We start from the raw sequence: 26,013 nt of genomic DNA, 5'->3' as shown, positions 1-26,013 counted from the left end.
TTCCGTAAGGAGATTACCCTTGGTAAGGGACTGACACCTCTGTTAACCCTTTAAGCCCTGATGATGCATTAATGCATCACCGGGCCGGGGCCGAATGATGCATTAATGCATCACCGTGCCGGGGCCGAATGATGCATTAATGCATCACGGAAGTAGATTTTTTTCTGCATTTTTTGAAGTGATGATACAGCGACGTAAATAATCATAACTCATCCTTACGTGAATAAGATTATGTTTAACAATAAATAATGAAACTGACAATACGCAATACGACTTAAAATGCCTAAATCTTACGTATAACGTACTTGTTTTAAACTTCTGCTCACAAGAACTTCCGGTCTGACGGGAGCAAGTAAACGACCGATTCCCGGAAAAATATTACTAAACCACTGTTTTATCCCGTGTAATAAAGCTGAGCCTATTAATGATGATTTGCCATATGTATTAATAATTGACTTTTTATACACTTGGTCAACATTTTGATGAATTTAAAACACTGAAACTAAGATACGTATGGTAATATGTATGAATCAATAGTGCATCACGTCACCGGCGCGGAAAATAAACAGTGTCTGCCACCTCGCTAGCTGTTATGATTGGATCTCTACCGTTTTTCAAAAACATCGTTCCAAAACTACATGTGTGGTTTTATATGCGTATTTCATTGTGTTTCTGTTGATAATTTATATAAAAACAAGCTAATAATTCGGATTGTAACAACCACAACAGACTGACTGAGTAATCTAATTTTAGTAACACAGATCATGATCACATGACCAAATTATATCCAAGATGGCTGTGTAAGACGTGTGAGTAAAGTCGATTGAAACAAATTCGTGTTTTTGTTTAATTTTGCGATTTTTTAGAGATTTTGAACGTGTAATTTACATCAATTTTACATTCTCGTTACTTGTCAGATGATTATATTAACCAATAAAGTAGCGATCCTTGTTGTCATGGTAGTTATTATGCGTTCTATCAAAATCTGAAAAATGTCTTCGGAAACTGAAAGTTCAGATGGCGAGAACTTCGACGGATTTGATCCCGAAGAAGCTCAAGACGCGGAAAATAACTTCTTGGCGATGTTGAGACACCAAGGCATTGGGGATGATGCTGTTAGCGATGTTAGCGAGGTGGAAACAGATGTGGATGATGCAGAAGTAGAGCTTGGTCCCGGCGGAGCGGCAGACGATCAAGACGAATGGCACGCCGGCTTTGACTATTTTGAGAGAGGACTGCCACACATTTTTACACCAAGGAGAAACACAGGACCCACAAGGTCCATGCCACCAGACAAGGAGCCAATAGATTTCCTGGCATTGTTTTTAGATCAGGTTTTGATTGATCTACTGTTAGAGGAGACCGGACGGTATGCCCAACAGCAGATTGACACAAATCCGGAACAGAACAAACAACCCTGGAAGGATGTTAGTGCTGCTGAAATGAAAGCTTTCCTGGGTCTTTGTATGGCAATGGGTGTGACAAGGAAACCTTCAGTAAAGCTTTATTGGTCAACTGATTCATACTCAGAAACACCCCTCTTTGCTAGGACCATGACGAGGGATAGGTTTAGCCAGATTCTCAGGTACTTACACTTTGCTGACAATGACTTAGAACAGGAGCGGAATAGCCCAACCTATGATCCCCTGTTTAAGATCAGGACACTGGTTTCTCACCTGAACGAGAACTTTGTACAGGAATATGTTCTACGCAGGCGTGTGACAGTTGACGAGTGTATGGTTCCGTTTAAAGGAAAAGTACACTTCAAACAGTACATGAGGCTCAAACCCCAAAAATGGGGTGTGAAAGTGTGGGTGTTGGCCGAGTCAGACTGTAGCTATGTCAGCTATATTGATATTTATCCAGGTAAATATATATGATCATGAAATGACTACTTGCATTACAATATTCTGGTAGTTTTGCCCCTACTTGTATTATATTCATACAGAGTTGTTGTACTAAATGTGAATATCTGAAAAACTTCATAAAATATCCATAAAGGTTGAATTGTAATGCTGTCTCTATCACAGCTCTAGTGGGAAGACCAAATTTATTAACATTCACAAGTTAGCCACTCCTAACAAATAATTTAAAAAATCCCTATTAGTATTACATAATGACATTTTCTGTTGTGTTAATAACAAATTTGATTGTAGGAAGATACCATCATGCAGAAGGAGCTCTAGCCAGCAGAGTTGTAAAGAAATGCTTACAAGGGGCTGGTATTCAGGGTCAAGGCTACCATGTATACATGGATAACTTTTATACATCCCCTGACTTGCTCTCATCTCTTTTCAATGAGAAAACCTATGCCTGTGGTACGGTAAGGTCCAACCGCCGTGGTTTACCAAGGGATATCATGCAGAAAAGGCCAGATGGTATTGTACAAAGGGGTGATATGGCCTTCAGGCAAAACGGCCCACTTGTAGCTGTTGTGTGGAAAGACAAAAAATGTGTCACTGCACTCTCCACCATTCATGACGAAACTGCCACAGAGGTGCAACGGATTATCAAGCAAGAAGATGGTACCTTTGCCAGGGAAAATGTACCTTGCCCAAAACTGATTGCAGACTACACTTCTCATATGGGTGGTGTAGACAAGGCGGATCAATACCTTCAGTATTATTCATTTAACCACAAAACAAGGAAATGGACAGTGAAGGTGTTCTTTCGTCTGCTGGAGATAATGAAGCTGAATGCTTATCAGCTGTTTCTTCAAAGTCCTCACCACCTTCCCGGACAAGGAAAGCAGCAGCTCTCATTCCTGCAGTTCACCCAAAGCATCATAAAGGGACTGGTGGGTGGATTCACCTCTGGTGCCAGGAAAGGAAGACCATCTCTGCTGCCCTTGGCTGATCGCCTTACACAGCGCCATCTACCTGGGACACTACCATCTCGGTCATGGTGTCATGTTTGTTATATGCGTTGCAAGAGTGGACAGCAGGATAAGGCTAGTCAAACAAAATTTGGTTGCACAGACTGCAGAAAACATCTTTGCCTCCCCACATGCTTCTCTGTGTACCATTCACAAGCGAAATATTTTTAGGAATGATAGCCCTGAAAACTGTCTTGTGGAACATTTGATATTTCTGGCGGTGCTAAGTCGCGTGGGTCACTTAGTTGCCAAAAGAATATCACAAATGTAATTATGAAAATCATTTTGTGGAACATTTTATATTTCTGACAGCACATTTTCCTTGAGCTGCTGAGTTGCCAACAAGGAATATAAAAATTAACCTCATTATGAAAAAAAAAAAAAGTTTCTGCAACATAGTATCAAAATATTTAAAAAAAAAAAAAAAAAAAATGTTGCACTTGGAAAAAAAATGGAAAAAAAAAAAAAAAAAAGGCTGGCCTTTCATGCTTGCATGTGACTACCCTCCCATGGTGCAAGCGTTTAGCACTAAAGTCACTGTGTTGTTCATTGTGTTATTTTCTTTCCTTTTCTCCCCGTTTATTTTGAATATTGTCATGGTTGTTTCAAACAGTGTTTTGCTTCCTAAATTCTCTTTGCGGTGAGAGTTATCCTTCTTGAAGTTGGAACTGCGCGCGTCAAAATGGCGGCTAACAACCAAAATCGAGAATTTGCCGTTAGTAATGCATGGCTACCGCCTACTGTTCAAGCAGTTCAGTGCGGTTTCCAAATACACATTTCAATCGCTAAATGTGTCAATCTCTTTAAGTATAATGGATTACTTGTTTCTATGACGAATGCATCTTTTGATCGCGCTTCAAAACGAAAGTACACATTCCCAGATTTGGTCTCGTGTTCTCCGCTTGAATTATACGCAAGACAGGCAAGTCACAGATATATTTTTCTTTCATGACCGCATTTTGTTCACATTTTAGATCGGTAATATATCCTCGATAATCATATTTACTGATATGCGTCTGTATCCTCAATTCTGCAATGCATTTCTGTCAAAAACGTGCTTTTAAAAATAATGTCAAATTGTACCGTCAATAATCGTAAATTAATTCAGGCCAGGAAAGGTCGCGTGCATATTTTCTCAGGGCCTGAATACCCATCATGCAATTTATTCAGTGACGAAAGTGTTAAGAGACCGACCCCATTAGAAGACCACTTCCGTAAGGAGATTACCCTTGGTAAGGGACTGACACCTCTGTTAAGAGACCAACCCCATTAGGAGACCACTTCCGTAAGGAGATTACCCTTGGTAAGGGACTGACACCTCTGTTAAGAGACCGACCCCATTAGGAGACCACTTCCGTATGGAGATTACCCTTGTTAAGGGACCACCTGTTATATTAGGACAATGTTTCTTTGTATTGGACTGTACTTGATTGATGAATAGATCTACAAATACCCAAAGTTGGAAGACTTAATTAATAGTTTTAGAATCCTGAACAGAAATATTGATACAGAAGTAGATTGATCTATGTATTCATTCATGATAACCACAATAGAACATTGTAGAACAGTCAAAAAAAGGTATAATCATGTCATGTTATTTGTTCTTATTTCAATCAACAATGTAAATGTGCCCCGAATTCTAGTTCTTCAGGGGACAAATTTTATAATTTTATCATCCTGAAGATGCCGACTGATCAGGAGAAACAGGTAGCTAGACTGTCCTAATAAAGAAAATTTGATTGATCCTGAGCATGCTGCAGTTGACACCTATTCTTAACAGAATCACCAGTATATCTAATTTTAGGAGCCACATTTAAACTTGTTACTGAGTAATTAACCCAGATCTTCTTATCCCAGTTACATTTAATGTTCATCTCTTTACCATACAATATCACATCCCTACAGGAGCTGCGAGAACTGTCACAAAATCCGGAGTAAAAGGGGAGTTAACTATCGGGAGAAGCATCACCGTCGCAGTTCCTCAGGGTACAAGTCTGTTTTTGTAGTGCTTGTCGTTTTTCTTACAGTCATCTCTATATACTCTGGGTGGCGGTGTGCCTTCTTGTTTTGTTTTGTCTGAGTGATTATATATGCTACTAACCAAAATTCAGCTCGATTGTTGTCTAACAAAGTAGTTTGTTTTTGTTTGTCTTTCTTTAGTCTTTCAATAGCACTGTTTTGGCTTTGTTTCTTGTCAGCATGAGTTTTGTTGCATATGGATCAGAAATTGATATTGAAATAGTAAAGGTTGTCCATTTCATGTCGTTCTGTTCTTTTAAATAACAAAGATATCATAATTCATTTAATAATTTCAATGAATTCATCCTTTCTGCTTCTTGGTAAAATAGCGAAAAATCTGTGAACAATTAAAAAACACAACTTTTACAGTATAAAGAAAATTAGTAATGATTCTGAAATCTAAATACCTTCCTAGAAATCCTTGAATTCATTCTATTATTTGATCCAATGCCAGTTGTAGCTATCCAGATCTTTTTAGCTGGAGCGAGTCATACCGAATTTGACCTCATTAAAATTAAAACCTAGCAGGGGGGAAGATTGATTTTTTTATCTGTATAAAAAGAGGCTTATATATTGTCCTAGGGATGGGTGATCAATACTGATACATCTTCTGATAGAGCCTTTATGGATCCTGAATTGTTTATAAAAACAACATCAAAAGCATTGTAAGCCAATTGTCTTCAATGTTTAATGAAATCTCATGTCAAATCTTGTAAGGAAATATTGTATATTCTTTTCTTTTTGCCTTGTTTTGGGGTATTAAGATTTACTTTCCAATCTGCAACAAAACATTTGTCGGTGTTTTTAGCGTAAGATGGACTAGAGGGCAGAGGATATGGGACCAGGTATTGGATCACGAGGTAGAGGATAATAAGACTGGGTATTAGATCGCAAGTAGGTCACTAATCCACACAGGTGCTGACCTGAACATCGTTAAATTGCTTGGTTTAAACAATATTCTACTGTCATGGGTTAGTTATTGATCATGAATGCATCCTGATATTTGTTTATTTTTGTTGTATTGTTTATTTGAAAATTATCTACTGTAATAAATGCACTGATATATATGTATAAGGCATGCATGATAGATATAAAATGATGTTTAAAAGTTATGTGTTGATAGATGTATTTTAATGTCATCATACACATATATAATATTATATATACAAATTTGATCACAAGTCAAATAGTTGTTTGTATAAAAGTCTGTTGTTTACAGAAATTGGTCTAATTGAAATTATCTAATACTTTAATTAAATTGACCAGAGGTTTATTGATTGCAGAAGAAAAACTATTAATTTTTGCTCACTGTTTGTCACTTTTAGCTTTGTAGGGGAAATTCATTGATCATAAAATGTGACATTTTTATCACACCTGATTAAATAACAATATCTATTGATTGGAAGTATTTGTTTAGTAGTGTGGTGTAGTTTGTTCTTTCAAAAAAGAAAAATTCATTTTCTGTCATCTCTACCTTTCTAGCCATTTCACATTTTCGACTCCTAGAGAGTACCGTTCCTTCAGTCATCAATCGTAAGCTTCAAGTATTAATATAAACATATTAACATGTATCTCTTTTTCTGTTTTTGCTAGTTACTACTGAATTTAAGCACTCTTTTTTTCACTACACTACAGTGAGTCGTGTAGAAGTGATTTAACATTTGTTTTTATCTCTTAATCACTTTTCTTCACTATATTTGACTCACACACATACTGTATATATCTGGTAAATACTGTAAATATGTCTGCTAATAAGCCCACTCATGTCTGCTAATAAGCCCACTCATGTTTGCTAATAAGCCCACTCATGTCTATTGTCTCAGTAAAAATACTAACAAAGGCTATTTCATTGTCCTTAACCTTGTATTATATCAAACCTATCAGGTCTGTGTTATAATCATCAGGGCTCATTACAGGATAGATACGGTATATTTTCATTGTCCTACCCTTGTATTATATCAAACCTATCAGGTCTGTGTTATAATCATCAGGGCTCATTACAGGATAGATACGGTATATTTTCATATTTCAGGTTCATGTTGCCACTTGTTCGTAATTTATCAATATGTGAGAAATTTTGTTAGCAGGTGAAATCTTATAATCAGGCTTGTAGGTGATCAATTCAGTGGCTGTTTATTTCAATAAATATTTAAACTTAGTACCATATTCATCCTAATAATTGCACTGTAGGCTACAGAAACGCAAAAGGAAAATGCTTATAACTCTATTTATATGGTAAACATTCTAAATGAAATAGGATGAAATCAAATCATCAAATTTTGTTTATAGTTTTCCTCAGAATACCTGGGCAGATGTCTCTTGAGTGTATGAAGCCTGACAGACATGTTCAAAAAATTCCAGAGAGAGATTTTATGACCCCTCAAAATAATAACAGAATTATAATTAGAATGTTTCCTTCTCAAAGATTCTGTAGATTAGAATAAGAAGTTTTATTGATGACCAAAGCATGAGTTTAATATCTTATACAGAAATGTATGCATGTCCTTTTCTTTATCTCGAGAATTTTAATATGTATTGACATTTAGAATCGGAGTTAAAGGCAATGTTTGAGGCACGAAGGAAATGTGGTGCTTGTTTGTGTGATAATTAAGGTATAAAAACAAGGATATGTGTCTGTGTAAGAGTTTAGAGGAATCCATAAATGTGACTTAAATAATCAATCAGTTTTACAGTATCAAGGACACCTCCGCAGCTTCCATTTACCATGGTGGCTGTTATAGTTGCTATGGAGATTATGTCAACTCCTATAATGTCCTCATCAGTCTGTTGTGGTGTGTTTGGATATCCACATAGAGCTCCATCACTAACCTGTGGCTTATATAAACAATGGTTTAATCAGGAGGGACATACAGGGTCATATAAAACCAGGCTGGTGTGGTAGTACAGTTAATGTGGATCCTTTTATCCTGATTATTTACAATCCACACATTTTATCCTGATTATTTACAATCCACACATTTTTTCTGATTATTTTCAATACACTATGGGCGTATTCATCAGTAACAATACAGTATGGGTGTATTCATCAGTAACAATACACTATGAGTGTATTCACCAGTAACTATACACTATGAGTGTATTCACCAGTAACAATACAGTATGGGTGTATTCATTAGTAACAATACAGTATGGGTGTATTCATAAGTAACAATACAGTATGGGTGTATTCATTAGTAACAATACAGTATGGGTGTATTCATTAGTATCAATACACTATGGGTGTATTCATTAGTAACAATACAGTATGGGTGTATTCATTAGTAACTATACACTATGGGTGTATTCATTAGTAACAATACAGTATGGGAGTATTCATCAGTAACAATACATTATGGGTGTATTCATTAGTAACAATACACTATGGACGTATTCATCAGTAACAATACAGTATGGGAGTATTCATTAGTAACAATACAGTATGGGTGTATTTATAAGTAACAATACACTATGGGTGTATTCATTAGTAACAATACAATATGAGCGTATTCATCAGTAACAATACAGTATGGGTGTATTCATTAGTAACAATACAGTATGGGTGTATTCATTGTAACAATACAGTATGAGAGTATTCATTAGTAACAATACAGTATGGGAGTATTCATTGTAACAATACAGTATGGGAGTATTCATTAGTAACAATACAGTTTGGGAGTATTCATTAGTAACAATACAGTATGGGTGTATTCATTGTAACAATACAGTATGAGAGTATTCATTAGTAACAATACAGTATGGGAGTATTCATTGTAACAATACAGTATGAGAGTATTCATTAGTAACAATACAGTATGGGAGTATTCATTGTAACAATACAGTATGGGTGTATTCATTAGTAACAATACAGTATGGGAGTATTCATTAGTAACAATACAGTATGGGAGTATTCATTGTAACAATACAGTATGGGTGTATTCATTAGTAACAATACAGTATGGGAGTATTCATTAGTAACAATACAGTATGAGAGTATTCATTAGTAACAATACACTATGGGTGTATTCATTAGTAACAATACAATATGAGCGTATTCATCAGTAACAATACAGTATGGGAGTATTCATTAGTAACAATACAGTATGGGTGTATTCATTGTAACAATACAGTATGGGAGTATTCATTGTAACAATACAGTATGGGTGTATTCATTAGTAACAATACAGATGGGAGTATTCATTAGTAACAATACAGTATGGGAGTATTCATTGTAACAATACAGTATGGGTGTATTCATTAGTAACAATACAGTATGGGAGTATTCATTAGTAACAATACAGTATGAGAGTATTCATTAGTAACAATACACTATGGGTGTATTCATTAGTAACAATACAATATGAGCGTATTCATCAGTAACAATACAGTATGGGAGTATTCATTAGTAACAATACAGTATGGGTGTATTCATTGTAACAATACAGTATGGGAGTATTCATTGTAACAATACAGTATGGGTGTATTCATTAGTAACAATACAGATGGGAGTATTCATTAGTAACAATACAGTATGGGAGTATTCATTGTAACAATACAGTATGGGTGTATTCATTAGAAACATGAGAAAATGAGAGAAATATCTTTGTACTTTCTCAAGGGTCTCCATACAAATTTAGACTTTTTATTCATATTGTGACCTAGTTTTATCTATTTTGAATAAGAGGTTAGAATGTCAGTTTTTAGGTCACCTGAGACAAAGTCTCAAGTGACCTATTCTAATCCCCTTTTTTCCGTCGTCGTGCGTCGTGCGTCCGTAAACAATTTACATTTTCGACTTCTTCTCCAAAACCCCTAAACCAAATTCCATGTAATTTGGCAGGAAGCTTCTATGGCTAAAGGTCAACCAAAATTGTAAATTATATGGTCCCCATCCCCCAGGGGCCTGAGGGGCGGGGCTAAAACGGGTCAAATTGACTAAAACTTCAAAAATCTTCTTTTCTACTCTCAGAAATGGTGGAATCAAACACTCTTCATAGATGGAAGGGTCTTAAGGTGCTTTACCAAAATTGTAAATTTCATGACCCAGGGGTCTCACGTTTGCCCCTGGGGAGGGGGTAAACTTTACTATAGTTTATATAGGGAAATCACATTTTTGACTATTATTTGTTGGATTTCTATTGGAATTCATTCTAACTTGTATCAAATTATCGGCATGGGATGACACTTTGATGGTATGTACATGTTGGCCCTAATTGACCCCCAGGGGCTGGTGGGCGGGGCCAAAAAGGGTCAAATTGACTAAAATTTCAAAAATCTTCTTCTCTACTCTCAGATGTGGTAGAATCAAATACTCTTCCTAGATGGAAGGGTCTTAAGGTGCTTTACCAAAATTGTGAATTTCATGACCCTGGGGTCTCACGTTTGCCCCTGGGGAGGGGGTAAACTTTACTATAGTTTATATAGGGAAATCACATTTTTGACTATTATTTGTTGGATTTCTATTGGAATTCATTCTAACTTGGTTCAAATTATCAGCATGGGATGACAGTTTGATGGTATGTACATGTTGGCCCTGGTTGACCCCCAGGGGCTGGTGGGCGGGGCCAAAAAGGGTCAAATTGACTGAAATTTCAAAAATCTTCTTCTCTACTCTCAGATATGGTAGAATCAAATACTCTTCATAGATGGAAGAGTCTTAAGGTGCTTTACCAAAATTGTGAATTTCATGACCCTGGGGTCTCACGTTTGCCCCTGGGGAGGGGGTAAACTTTACTATAGTTTATATAGGGAAATCACATTTTTGACTATTATTTGTTGGATTTCTATTGGAATTCATTCTAACTTGGTTCAAATTATCAGCATGGGATGACAGTTTGATGGTATGTACATGTTGGCCCTGGTTGACCCCCAGGGGCTGGTGGGCGGGGCCAAAAAGGGTCAAATTGACTGAAATTTCAAAAATCTTCTTCTCTTCTCTCAGATATGGTAGAATCAAATACTCTTCATAGATGGAAGAGTCTTAAGGTGCTTTACTAAAATTGTGAATTTCATGACCCTGGGGTCTCACGTTTGCCCCTGGGGAGGGGGTAAACTTTACTATAGTTTATATAGGGAAATCACATTTTTGACTATTATTTGTTTGATTTCTATTGGAATTCATTCTAACTTGGTTCAAATTATCAGCATGGGATGACAGTTTGATGGTATGTACATGTTGGCCCTGGTTGACCCCCAGGGGCTGGTGGGCGGGGCCAAAAAGGGTCAAATTGACTGAAATTTCCAAAATCGTCTTATCAACTATATGTTAGAATCAAATACTCTTCATAGACTGACCCCATTAGGACTGATGGGTGGGGCCAAAAAGGGTCAATTTAGTTGGCCGAAATATTTCAAATCTCAGGTGACCGTTAAGGCCCTTTGGGCCTCTTGTTTATTCATATTGTGGCCTGGTTTTATCAATTTTGAATAAGAGGTTAGCATGAAGGTATTCTCTGTTGTAGGTGATGCATGCAGGTGAATTAACTTAATGTGATCGTAACAAGTTACTCAGAATAAAACTAATTAATTTCTTCCTCAAGTGGGATTAACTTTCACTGTACTTGTCTGGATTAAAATGTCTCTGGGATTTTGTGTCAATGATATTTTGATATTTACAAAGGAAATGGTGCTTAAGCTAGGACAATTTTGGAAGTCCGTCTACAGTCTATTATTCAAAATAACTTAAAATTAATTAACTTGACAAATACTATATTCAATGGTAAAGTTAGCGCATGATGATATGCAATATAGAGAATGTGTTCCAGTAGATTAAGTGTGAAAATGTGGCATCGTTCTCCTGTGATGTTTCTTTCCATCAAAGTTCCACCTGAAGCATGAATTCTGTACTTGTGCATGTTATTATGTGAACTGTCCTTTTGTTCCAGATGTTAAGGATTAGAGCTGGGATGACTTAGTTAATTGATGTGCTACTTTGTATATTTTATTACCTTGGTAGAGAAGATATAACTTTGAGATTGACAACTTCAGTTTTTACTTGCATTTTGTGAATCTTGCATTTTGTGAATTTGAATATGAAATTAACTTTAATTCCTTGATCAATAAATATATCTATTTTGATCAATAAAATATCTATTTTAAGTGCATTTGCATCATAGAAACACTCAATCATTATGTCAGCTGAACTCTTTTCAAATGGAGGGGCATTATTAGGGTAATGTAGCATACCCCTTTAACCACACTAACATTTTGGGAATAATGTTTCAATATGACAAAAGATGGCTTAGAATCATTGTATTGTTATTAGACCACAGGATTTTAGAAAATGATGCAGATTAACACTTCAATAGAAAGCAAGTTTTGGCCAGTTTTTTAAGTTAATTGGTAAGATGGATGTAAACTACTATTAGCTTGATTTTAACTGTAGTAAAACTTAGAGCTTACTGTGGTTTTGTATGAATATATAAGCATTTAAGGGGACCTATGTGTTTATAGCTGTCCAATTGCAATGTAACTTGAGATTACAGGATATTAAAGGAGATAATCCCTAGCCTTTCACAGATTATCTGCTACCTGTTTAATCTCCAAGCCATATGTTTGATACCTGTACTGTATTCATATAATTTAATCCTTCATTAGTCTCAACTTAACTTTTTGACTTCTTCACCTGGTTTTTAATATAGGTAATTTCTACTTATATATTATGCAAATAATGTTTTTATACCTGATAGATATGAGGTAGGTTTATAGAGTATGGCTAATAAATTCTGTAATATACACACATAGGTAAATATCGTGTACAAACAATATCTTCAGGCTGTGTGTATATTTATTAAGATATTTCCTGCTATGTTTTGTGAATGGTAGAATGTTAAGTTGATGTAGGAAGGTGATTATGACTGTATTTTCTTAAATTGCTGTGAAGCAATCAGGCTCCATTTTGTAGGTGCAGAATAGTAGGGTTGGTAAGGTAACAGGAATGTTTTAGGCTTTTTGATCTACCAGGATGATGATGACTCACTGGGACATATTTATTATACAAAACTATATAACATTACAGTTTGTAGGAATAAAGGGAATTCTCCTAACTCCAAATCCTTCCTTTTTCATTGTTTGATGGGGAAACTTGGTACAATGGTTTAACCTTATCAGCTCGACATAAACTAGTATTTATCAGTCAGAGGTGTTTTGTTGAAACTCTGGAATAACTTTTATTGAATGTAGGTGTTTTAAAAGAATTAAAAAAAATTCAGAATAATTCCAATTTTATCTATACTATGATGAATAGATACAAATTTCTTGTCATTATTTACATGTAAAGTTAACATAGCGTTGAAGACAGGATGTTGAGTGGTACAATACCACAGGGAATGATTCTGGGTTATGTTTCTATTTCACAGTGCCAGTCGACGTTCAGTGGCGGCAGCCTTACACAACAAGTAAGTAACAGCCATCCGCCAACCCAGACAATACACTAGATCTGTTAGGGAAATGATGTCTTATCAGTGAAGTAAATACCATATTTATCCAAATCTATGCCAGGAAGTAAACCCACCCATGTCTATTGTAGTTCAGCAAAATCCTTATAACAGGCAAATACAGTACATATGTAATTCATTCTTGGTAATGCATTATTTTAAGACATTTTTGCCACTGAGCACAGATGATCAATCTCAATAAATTTATTTATGTATTTCAATTATTTTAGTAATCACTTTCCACCCAAAAGTCGAAGTCCTGCACCAGACGACGAGGTACTGGCTGATATTGACGGCAGTTTTAACCAACTCAACGATAAGGTCAGTGATTTCTCTCATATTGTAGATTATTAATATTAGACAACTTCAAATTTTAAAGGTTGAGAATTTGCACTGTTATGACAGAGTTGTCTCCCTTGTCAAATACCAAAAAAAAAACTCAAAAAAAAAATGTTCATTACACTGATGTTAAAAATAGGAATATGCATATAGTATAATTATATATATTTGTTTATTTAAACAGGTACAATTACTGGAGAATCAGATTTTACAGTTAAACGAAGAAAAAAAAGAAGTCGTTTTCAGTACATTCTAAGTTGAAAGACGATAACAGTATTCTCATTGAAAGGTGAGTTAGGTTCTTCATAATGAAATTATATTAAAAAATTTATAGAAAGAAAAAAACAAAAAAAAAACATACATACAATCTTATGATAAAATAACAGGATTTCACTTCAGAAATCTGAGGTCAGATCATGATAATATTTTGAAAATGCTTAAATAAAATGATCATATGTCAGAAATGTACTGAAGTACTAGGTTTGTACTGCTATAGTATTTCAACAATATATTTTCATTGTAGATTAGTTATAAAATCATATTTGAAATTAAATAATATACAGTTAAATGTTACATGTACACTCTATCACTAAATAATATACAGGTAAATGTTACATGTACACTCTATCACTAAATAATATACAGGTAAATGTTACATGTACACTTTATCACTATAAATGTTACATGTACACTCTATCACTATAAATGTTACATGTACACTCTATCACTAAATAATATACAGGTAAATGTTACATGTACACTCTATCACTAAATAATATTCAGGTAAACATTACATATACACTTTATCACTAAATATATAGGTAAATGTTACATGTACACTTTATCACTATAAATGTTACATGTACACTCTATCACTATAAATGTTACATGTACACTCTATCACTATAAATGTTACATGTACACTTTATCACTATAAATGTTACATGTACACTCTATCACTATAAATGTTACATGTACACTCTATCACTATAAATGTTACATGTACACTCTATCACTAAATAATATACAGGTAAATGTTACATGTACACTCTATCACTAAATAATATACAGGTAAATGTTACATGTACACTCTATCACTAAATAATATACAGGTAAATGTTACATGTACAATATATCACTAAATAATATACAAGTAAATGTTACATATACACTTTATCACTATAAATGTTACATGTACACTCTATCACTAAATAAAACATGAACATCTGCTCCACATATCATAGACAGTTCTATGTAAAATGATTTTTACTTCCTTGGAGTTGATAAGAAATGAAAATTTGACTCGATAAGAGTACATCACACCTGTGTTTTTGTTTTCTTTAGTATTGTGGACAGGTAAGACTCGTGTAGAAAGCACCTGTTTGTAATGTGTACTGGGTTCTTATAGTGCTGTCATAATGCTGTGTTTACGGTAGTAATGTTTGGGGTTAGTTGCTCGGCAAGGTAAATATTTTGTCATTTCCATAAATATTCCTTGATATCTGCTCTCATCTGCTGAAAACCAATAAAGATATTTTCCCCTTCATGTTTTTACATTTCTTTCTTTATAATTAATTATCAAAAATTTACATCAAAATTATATTCTTAAGTTAAACATTTCTAATGTGAAAATTTGTGTTGAATATTATGTATAGTGTTCAACTTTTACACAAGTATTACTATTTGAAAAGTTATGATAGTGTGTATTTTGACAAAACATATGCCTTGTTCTGGCTGTGTGACTTTGGTAAAGGTGTTTGTTACAATTCTCGACTGTGTGACTTTAACACTTGGTACAGGCGTTTGTTACTGTATTGCAGTAGAATTAGATTCTTTCTTGTTTGTTGACTAATATTCTGTTCCTATTGCTTTTGTGTATAATTAAAGCAGTTTTCTATGCATTTTTCTACATGTACAATTACTTATGAATGTTTGCATAAATATATCCTTAGCATTCAATGCAGACATTCTTCTGATAATGAATTTCATTGCTTTGCTTGAAATTATATATTTTTTCATCTGAATGATGAACATAATTGCCTAGCTTTGAAAATATCTTTTTTGTTTGATTCATTTATTCAAAAAAGTAAATGTTTAAAAGTTAAATGAGCTTTGAAATCCAATTAAATCACATAAGGGCAGCATGTTACTCTGGATTTCCTAAAAGTTACTCTATGTGTTCCACTCTCGAACTTCAGTGTAGGTGTTATTTTCATAATCAAGTTAGCTAGGAATTAAAACTAATCCTGTTATGTAATGATCAAAGAAAATGCTTTTTAAAGAGATACTTATATGTATTGTTCAAAGGTTTTATCTGCACAAATTTCACACATGAGACCTACATGACAAAGGATTACAGCAATGGGTTTCATAATAGTTTAGGTGAAAGCCTTCTAGGCTCAGGTAAAAACAAGATTAGCGGAGTTACTTCCCTTGTACAATATGTCAAACTTGTCAAATATGTAAATAGCATAATGTATACAATTCCTACATTATACAGTGTAGTACATACATTGTATATATTCAGTTCTAAGATGTATACTGAAATTACACACAACGTAATCATATTCTGTTGGTGCTGTTTAATTTCTGAACATGACAAGGGTGATTAGATGTGAACTTTATTATTGACATCTGTTTTAATTGACAATTTGACATATATACATATATATATATATATATATATAGATAACACAGGGTCGTATATAAAACAGTAGACACATACCTAGTAACAGCCCATGTTTGTCTATTGCAGTTTAGTAGTTTAGTAAAGGATGCTAACGATTGTTATTCTATCATCCTGAAATAAGCCCCCTCCCCCCACCCCAATTTGAGTCAAAGTTTGTATGTTTGTCCTTTGGGTTTACTACGGAATAAATACAGCAGTACTATTATTTAAGGGATTATATTTTGTGATATAAAAACATTGCATGTTAATGAGATTTATACAGGTGTTAAACAAGTCTGTCTGATACATAGGCTTTTTACAAGTGGCTGCATCATGCAATGTTGTATTAGAGCAGAACAAATAACAACAAACTAGATTTGTGTAGGGTATATTGTTATGTTACATACGGAAAAGTTTAGTTACATAAACTTATCTTAATGGAGAAAGTTTAGTTACATAAACAGAATATCTTAATGGAGAAAGTTTAGTTACATAAACAGAATATCTTAATGGAGAAAGTTTAGTTACATAAACAGAATATCTTAATGGAGAAAGTTTAGTTACATAAACAGAATATCTTAATTGAGAAAGTTTAGTTACATAAACAGATTATCTTAATGGAGAAAGTTTAGTTACATAAACAGATTATCTTAATGGAGAAAGTTTAGTTACATAAACAGAATATCTTAATGGAGAAAGTTTAGTTACATAAACAGAATATCTTAATGGAGAAAGTTTAGTTACATAAACAGAATATCTTAATGGAGAAAGTTTAGTTACATAAACAGAAAATCTTAATAGAGAAAAATTAGTAAACAATGATCAGACAAAAATTGGTAATCATGCAAAACAAGAACAGTGTAGTAATAAAGATATATAGATGATGTACATTGTTAATATTTTACATAATGTGACAATTGAATTAGGATAAGGGTTGATAATAAACTTAAAACATTTGAATAGTAATTCCTTAACAAGAGATAGATTTGTGAAAGAAAAACAATTCGAAAAGACTTATATAGGCTTGCCTGTTGTCTAATCGTTTTGTTTCATTCGTACAATAAAATTTGTTGAAATATTTCTTTTTTTTCTTAACTAGTTTAATATAATCAGATCCTTTTGAATTAAGCAATAGTTGACAATGCATGTAAACATTGACTGGTTTAGTAACCTGAGCTGTTATTGGAATGTGTGCTGCTTGCTGAACAATTTGATATTGGTTATGTCAATGGTGGGATTTTTTATACGCTTTACCTATATATCATATTGGGCTGTGATGGCATGATCAAAAATGTAAATGTGCTTGTGTTAGTGATACATGCTGTAAATGCTGTATACAGTGGTCACTATCCACTTGCTGTACTGGTCACTATAGGGTATCCACATACTGTATACAGTGGTCACTATATGGTATCCACATGTTGTATACAGTGGTCACTATATGGTATCCACATGTTGTATACAGTGGTCACTATATGGTATCCACAAGCTGTACACAGTTGTCACTATATGGTATCCACATGCTGTACACAGTGGTCACTATATGGTATCCACATGTTGTATACAGTGGTCACTATATGGTATCCACATGTTGTATACAGTGGTCACTATATGGTATCCACATGTTGTACACAGTTGTCACTATATGGTATCCACATGCTGTATACTGTGGTCACTATATGGTATCCACATATTGTATACAGTGGTCACTATATGGTATCCACATGTTGTATACAGTGGTCACTATATGGTATCCACATGCTGTACACAGTGGTCACTATATGGTATCCACATGCTGTACACAGTGGTCACTATGGTATCCACATGTTGTATACAGTGGTCACTATATATGGTATCCACATGTTGTATACAGTAGTCACTATATGGTATCCACATGTTGTATACAGTGGTCACTATATGGTATCCACATGTTGTATACAGTGGTCACTATATGGTATCCACATGTTGTATACAGTGGTCACTATATGGTATCCACATGTTGTATACAGTTGTCACTATATGGTATCCACATGTTGTATACAGTGGTCACTATATGGTATCCACATGTTGTATACAGTGGTCACTATATGGTATCCACATGTTGTATACAGTGGTCACTATATGGTATCCACATGCTGTACACAGTGGTCACTATATGGTATCCACATACTGTATACAGTGGTCACTATATGGTATCCACATGTTGTATACAGTGGTCACTATATGGTATCCACATGTTGTATACAGTGGTCACTATATGGTATCCACATGCTGTACACAGTGGTCACTATATGGTATCCACATGTTGTATACAGTGGTCACTATATGGTATCCACAAGCTGTACACAGTGGTCACTATATGGTATCCACAAGCTGTACACAGTTGTCACTATATGGTATCCACATGCTGTACACAGTTGTCACTATATGGTATCCACATGTTGTATACAGTGGTCACTATATGGTATCCACATGTTGTATACAGTGGTCACTATATGGTATCCACATGCTGTACACAGTGGTCACTATATGGTATCCACATGCTGTACACAGTGGTCACTATATGGTATCCACATGTTGTATACAGTGGTCACTATATGGTATCCACAAGCTGTACACAGTTGTCACTATATGGTATCCACATGCTGTACACAGTTGTCACTATATGGTATCCACATGTTGTATACAGTGGTCACTATATGGTATCCACATGTTGTATACAGTGGTCACTATATGGTATCCACATGCTGTACACAGTGGTCACTATATGGTATCCACATGCTGTACACAGTGGTCACTATATGGTATCCACATGTTGTATACAGTGGTCACGATACATGTATATGGTATCCACATGTTGTATACAGTTGTCACTATATGGTATCCACATGTTGTATACAGTAGTCACTATATGGTATCCACATGCTGTATACAGTGGTCACTATATGGTATCCACATGTTGTATACAGTGGTCACGATACATGTATATGGTATCCACATGTTGTATACAGTAGTCACTATATGGTATCCACATGCTGTACACAGTGGTCACTATATGGTATCCACATGTTGTATACAGTGGTCACTATATGGTATCCACATGTTGTATACAGTGGTCACTATATGGTATCCACATGTTGTATACAGTGGTCACTATATGGTATCCACATGTTGTATACAGTGGTCACTATATGGTATCCACATGTACACAGTTGTCACTATATGGTATCCACATGTTGTATACAGTGGTCACTATATGGTATCCACATGCTGTATACAGTGGTCACTATATGGTATCCACATGTTGTATACAGTGGTCACTATATGGTATCCACAAGCTGTATACAGTGGTCACTATATGGTATCATCAGATTTGGCAAAGTTTTGTTCAACTTTGATTTAGCAATTCTACTTTAAAAACCTATGTCCATGAATTGATAGAGTAATACAGAGTAATACTTGACTCTTAAGTGAGTTGAATTAAAATGGGGTTTAGTCAGACCCACCAAACTCCCCCTGGATCTCCCACTGACCAGTGTATACTCAATCTGTATAGTACTGAGGTCAATATTATTTGTGTTTGATAGATTATAGGTTTATAGCTTTATATAACTGTATAGAAACAAAAAGATCTAATTACAGAACTGTACCATCAGAATTAAGTATAATGACACACCTACTCAGATATACACTTAAACAGTCTAATTAAACACTAGATGTGAGGTCAAAGTGTCAAAGTAGACAAGATGGCATTCACTTAATACATTGGTATCTCCAATGACTTCCGAATTATTGTAATAATTCAAGACTTCAATTCTGTTTCACTACAAGAATGACCTGTGTGTCCCATGGTGGTCACCGCGCTCTATAAATAAAATATGCTAAAATCTCCGGGGTGGAATTAGACAGGATATCAGAACAATTGGGGTTCATGATCAGATGGACTTCATTGTATATGTATACATATATACTGTAGTATCTAATGTCCAGATATGAGTAATAGCTAGATACATTATGATATACATGTGTAAATAACAACATGTAAACAATAAACAAACAATGGGTTCTGTACTTTTGTTCTTTGTTTCCTGCTCTACTTGTTCTAACAAAGTATATGTTTCTAATGAAGTTTAATATTATCAGTAACCGTCCTCACTCTGTTACCTGTTGTGTTATTGTTTTTTTGTTGTTTTTTTATTATTATTTTTTTTTTTTTTGTTTGTTAATGAAGATGATGCATTAATTTGTTATTGCCATTGTCTGAATACTCTGTTGAAGCATGATGTAAAAATCTGCATCAATGATGATGAGTAAAGCATCCTGATGTCTCTTGATTTCTTAAATAACTTAGAAAATGTAATTGCTGATCAGAAAACATTATATCTTCTTATCTTCATAATAAGTCTTCGGAATAATTTCTTTGTTATGCCTTCCTCAAAACTAAATTTGAATGCACATACTTCTGTAATTTTGAATTACCAGACATTTGTCTTCCTTAACACTGGTATGTTCATTCTGTCTTCTCTTCTGTTGTCCCTGAGAAACATGTTATCAAAACTATAAGTTTGTAGTTTATCAAGATTACCTTCATTGTACAGAGTGCATTCTTTGGAAGAACAGCTCAAGGATGTAGAAATAAAATCTGATGAGAGAGTTTTCGACGAGCAGAGAAAATACAAAGAAATCATGGTGAGTGTCTTTAAGGGATTTCCTATTGATTTGTGAGTGGGAGATGCATTCACCATTGTTGTCAGTATAAGGGGTAAAAGGCCTCAGGGAGATATTGTCTGTACAAAGCATTGATTTTGCACCCTACTTCCTGACCCTCCAAAATGTTTAGTATTTATAACAATACCTGGAGTCACTGAGCCATGAATGTCAACACCTTTGTGTTGGACACAGTGATGGGTACTCACTTGATGTACCCTGGTAGGGGGAAGGTAGGGACATGTTGGGTGTATAGGTATGAGAATAGGGCCATATAACAGGGACTGTGTCATGGGTCTGCAATTGTCATGGATGTTTTTCACCAAAGATTACAGAGCAACGAGGAGCGATTCCTATCGTGATATCAACCAAAATGTTTGTCAAAGTGTACCACAAAAGTCAGCTCCTAAGAGGGGTACCGTGTCCCTGTGTCAGTATGATGGCTGGAAGGTGATGTGTAAAATTTATCTACATTATGTAAACCTTACTTACACTGGTATGAATAAGAATAAAGAGCGGGCAAAGAATAAAGGGAGATAACTCTTGTACTTGTTTTTTTGGTTGAGTCTCACATTAATGAGGTCTTTGTATGTATATCATAAGTTATTCATTCATTTCTTTTATCTACAATTGCAGGTATAAATTTTAAATAAGTCACAAAAGTGTGACCTATCAGTGTTACTTTTCCGGAGTCATCAACAAACATTTCATTTTCAAAAGTTTCGCATTTAGATCCATTACTCAATCTAACTTTAACCAAACTTGGTACATAGTTAGATCACACAGTGGACATCTCAACACTCCATTAATTTACAGAATAACATCCAGAATTTATGGTCCAGTGACTGGAAATTATATTAGGAAGGCCAGGAATCAGGACTCGGTTTTGAGTTAAGCTCAAAAAGGTTTCCCAAAAAGAATTTGTTTTTTCCTAAAAACCTGGAATATAATCATAGTTGCAGTATAAGTATGACATTTCAACATACTCTAAAGATTACATAAACTTTATTTTTTATTTTTTTTTTTTTTTTGTGGTGTAAGTTGTATTTTGGGGTTAAATGATGTGTTAACAAGTGCAGATAGTTGTTCTTTCTTTATAAAATGGTCTGGATTATATTCCTTGTTTTACCGGAATAATGTCGTTTACATACATACTGGGAACTGATATTGCTAGTCACTAATAACCTTATAGTTTTAAGGCATTGTCTCTTGTAATATCACATAAAGTTATTGATTAATTCCCATCAGCAGTAGAGAATTAGCTTTGTCTACATCTCCTGCATGCAAATTGGATCAGTGTAAAGCATGTACTATTTTCTCGTTAGTGAGAGGGCTAGTATTTTATATAGGCCACATGGGATTGTTTGATTTGTTGTACTTACTCCTGTGTCTCCTTGTAAACCTTACCAGTTGGCTCTCCATAATTATGGTAGGTAATATAAAGTATACAATGGACAGGTAAGTGTATATACCTGTGTAAGTCACTGATGGTAGGTAAGTCTAGTCAGCATACCTGTAGCTCAGTGACAGGCATCACAGTCATATAACATCACAGGTACCTCATTACTGTACCAGGCCGTGATGTACAAATGTATGGTGCTGGTGGTTATTGTCTGTTCAGTTGTGATTTTGTCATTATTAAAGAAAACATAGAAGGCAAATGTATATGTAAGATGCACTTAATATTACACCTAGACTTTGTCTTTGTCAAACTTATCTTTGTTAGAATTTTTCAGATTGATAAGAAATGTCACTTGTAACAAAATGTTAGAACCTTCATGTGAAATGTGTATATATTGTGTTATGTTTGTTTCAGTCTCGGCAGGAACGAGAGAAATCGGATGAGATGGAGTATGTAACAAGGAGGTAAGGAATATTATGATATAACCATGGTGATGTGAATCAATGCGGGTGGATGACAGAGTAAGGAATGCTCTTTGACTTGTAGATCACTGTGACATTCCAGTCATATCATCAGATTTATCCAGCAATAAGCCCACCCCTGGCAATAAGCACACATGTGAATGTGAGCAAATGTTATTGTATTGACCAGGAATAAGCCCACCACCTTGAACACAAACTTTATTTGTTGTCCCCTGGGTTTCTAACAGGATAGATATGGTATAAGTACCATACTACAGAGATTAAGGTAGATATTCCAAACAAGAGTCTCCTTCAAGCTTCCATTCCATGTCTCTTATAACCGTTACAGGTAGCTATGGTAACGAGGTAAATGATAGGTATTTTATGTATATGTAATACCATTAATATTTGCAGAGGAAATTACTCATGGTGTATAGGTTTTCACCTTCAATTTCCTTGGTCACCTGTATCATCACCTGTATCATGCATGTCCTCTGTATGACTATAGAATAAAATCGACCAATCCAACCACATAGAGAGCTTTGTGATGGCAATTAGAACCTTCACAGTTTACAGTATTATAAAAAACAACGTAATAGGTCCAGTCCAGGAATATTCTAGTACCTTCCCCACATTATTCCTGAACACCTCCTCACCTAAGATGTAATTGGCCCTGTTTAACCAGCTCATCACTATTCTCTCTGTAATTCACAACATTAAATCGTAGGCCAAACATCAGCATGATTCATGAATCCAAAGCAATAGTGTATCAACTTGGCCAGCACCTGCTCTATTCCCTAAAACTGACCTCTACCATTAACTCCACTGACTTTTACTCTGCCAACAATCATTAAAACTGATACACCAAACTCACACTGCCCCCACCCCACACCATTATAACTCAAACCTCCCAACTGTCTCCCCACTACCCGCTAGCCTTAACTGACTCCCCACTACCCTCTAGTCCTTACTCCCACCCCACATCACTATAACTCAGACACCCCAACTCACTCCCCACTACCCTCTAGTCCTTACTCCCACCCCACATCACTATAACTCAGACACAACTCACTCCCCACTACCCTCTAGTCCTTACTCCCACCCCACACCACTATAACTCAGACACCCCAACTCACTCCCCACTACCCTCTAGTCCTTACTCCCATCCCACATCACTATAACTCAGACACCCCAACTCACTCCCCACTACCCTCTAGTCCTTACTCCCACCCCACACCACTATAACTCAGACACAACTGACTCCCCACTACCCTCTAGCCCTTACTCCCACAACACAACACTATAACTCAGACACCCCAACTGACTCCCCACTACCCTCTAGTCCTTACTCCCACCCCACACCACTATAACTCAGACACCCCAACTAACTCCCCACTACCCTCTAGTCCTTACTCCCACCCCACATCACTATAACTCAGACACAACTGTCTCCCCACTACCCTCTAGTCCTTACTCCCACCCCACATCACTATAACTCAGACACCCCAACTGACTCCCCACTACCCTCTAGACCTTACTCCCACCCCACACCACTATAACTCAGACACCCCAACTGTCTCCCCACTACCCTCTAGTCCTTACTCCCACCCCCACATCCCTATAACTCAGACACAACTGTCTCCCCACTACCCTCTAGCCCTTACTCCCACCCCCACATCACTATAACTCAGACACAACTGTCTCCCCACTACCCTCTAGCCCTTACTCCCACCCCACATGACTATAACTCAGACACAACTCACTCCCCACTACCCTCTAGCCCTTACTCCCACCCCACATGACTATAACTCAGACACAACTCACTCCCCACTACCCTCTAGCCCTTACTCCCACCCCACATGACTATAACTCAGACACAACTCACTCCCCACTACCCTCTAGCCCTTACTCCCACCCCACACCACTATAACTCAGAGACAACTGTCTCCCCACTACCCTCTAGACCTTACTCCCACCCCACATCACTATAACTCAGACACCCCAACTGTCTCCCCACTACCCTCTAGCCCTTACTCCCACCCCACACCACTATAACTCAGACACAACTGACTCCCCACTACCCTCTAGCCCTTACTCCCACCCCATATCACTATAACTCAGACACCCCAACTCACTCCCCACTACCCTCTAGTCCTTACTCCCACCCCACACCACTATAACTCAGACTCCCAACTGTCTCCCCACTACCCTCTAGCCCTTACTCCCACCCCACACCACTATAACTCAGACACCCCAACTCACTCCCCACTACCCTCTAGTCCTTACTCCCACCCCACATCACTATAACTCAGACACAACTGACTCCCCACTACCCTCTAGTCCTTACTCCCACCCCACATCACTATAGCTCAGACACCCCAACTGACTCCCCACTACCCTCTAGTCCTTACTCCCACCCCACATCACTATAACTCAGACACCCCAACTGACTCCCCACTACCCTCTAGTCCTTACTCCCACCCCACATCACTATAACTCAGACACAACTAACTCCCCACTACCCTCTAGCCCTTACTCCCACCCCACACCACTATAACTCAGACACCCCAACTGACTCCCCACTACCCTCTAGTCCTTACTCCCACCCCACATCACTATAACTCAGACACAACTGACTCCCCACTACCCTCTAGTCCTTACTCCCACCCCACATCACTATAACTCAGACACAACTCACTCCCCACTACCCTCTAGCCCTTACTCCCACCCCACACCACTATAACTCAGACACCCCAACTGTCTCCCCACTACCCTCTAGTCCTTACTCCCACCCCACACCACTATAACGCAGACACCCCAACTGTCTCCCCACTACCCTCTAGTCCTTACTCCCACCCCACACCACTATAACTCAGACACCCCAACTGTCTCCCCACTACCCTCTAGTCCTTACTCCCACCCCACATCACTATAACAAAGAGGCCCCAACGCACTCCCCACTACCCTCTAGCCCTTACTCCCACCCCACACCACTATAACTCAGACTCCCCAACTGTCTCCCCACTACCCTCTAGCCCTTACTCCCACCCCACACCACTATAACTCAGACTCCCCAACTGACTCCCCACTACCCTCTAGTCCTTACTCCC

The 26,013-nt window shown here is 36.4% G+C and overlaps 1 protein-coding gene across 1 annotated transcript in view; it reads left to right on the top strand.

The window, feature by feature from the left end:
- LOC117330735 (LLGL scribble cell polarity complex component 2-like) overlaps positions 1-26,013 on the top strand; it is a 104,000-nt gene that overhangs the window by 18,014 nt on the left and 59,973 nt on the right. Inside the window, 8 exon segments of the mRNA XM_033889195.1 lie at positions 4,781-4,861; positions 6,377-6,427; positions 13,249-13,287; positions 13,557-13,647; positions 13,850-13,912; positions 13,914-13,954; positions 20,932-21,022; positions 22,857-22,906. Of these exon segments, the coding sequence (XP_033745086.1) occupies positions 4,781-4,861; positions 6,377-6,427; positions 13,249-13,287; positions 13,557-13,647; positions 13,850-13,912; positions 13,914-13,954; positions 20,932-21,022; positions 22,857-22,906 (507 nt within the window).

The sequence above is a fragment of the Pecten maximus genome, chromosome 1 (genome assembly GCF_902652985.1).
Source record: "Pecten maximus chromosome 1, xPecMax1.1, whole genome shotgun sequence".
In the NCBI taxonomy this organism is placed as follows: domain Eukaryota; kingdom Metazoa; phylum Mollusca; class Bivalvia; order Pectinida; family Pectinidae; genus Pecten; species Pecten maximus.
Note: the sequence above shows the minus strand (reverse complement) of the source record. Positions and strands in the feature narration are given on the sequence as shown.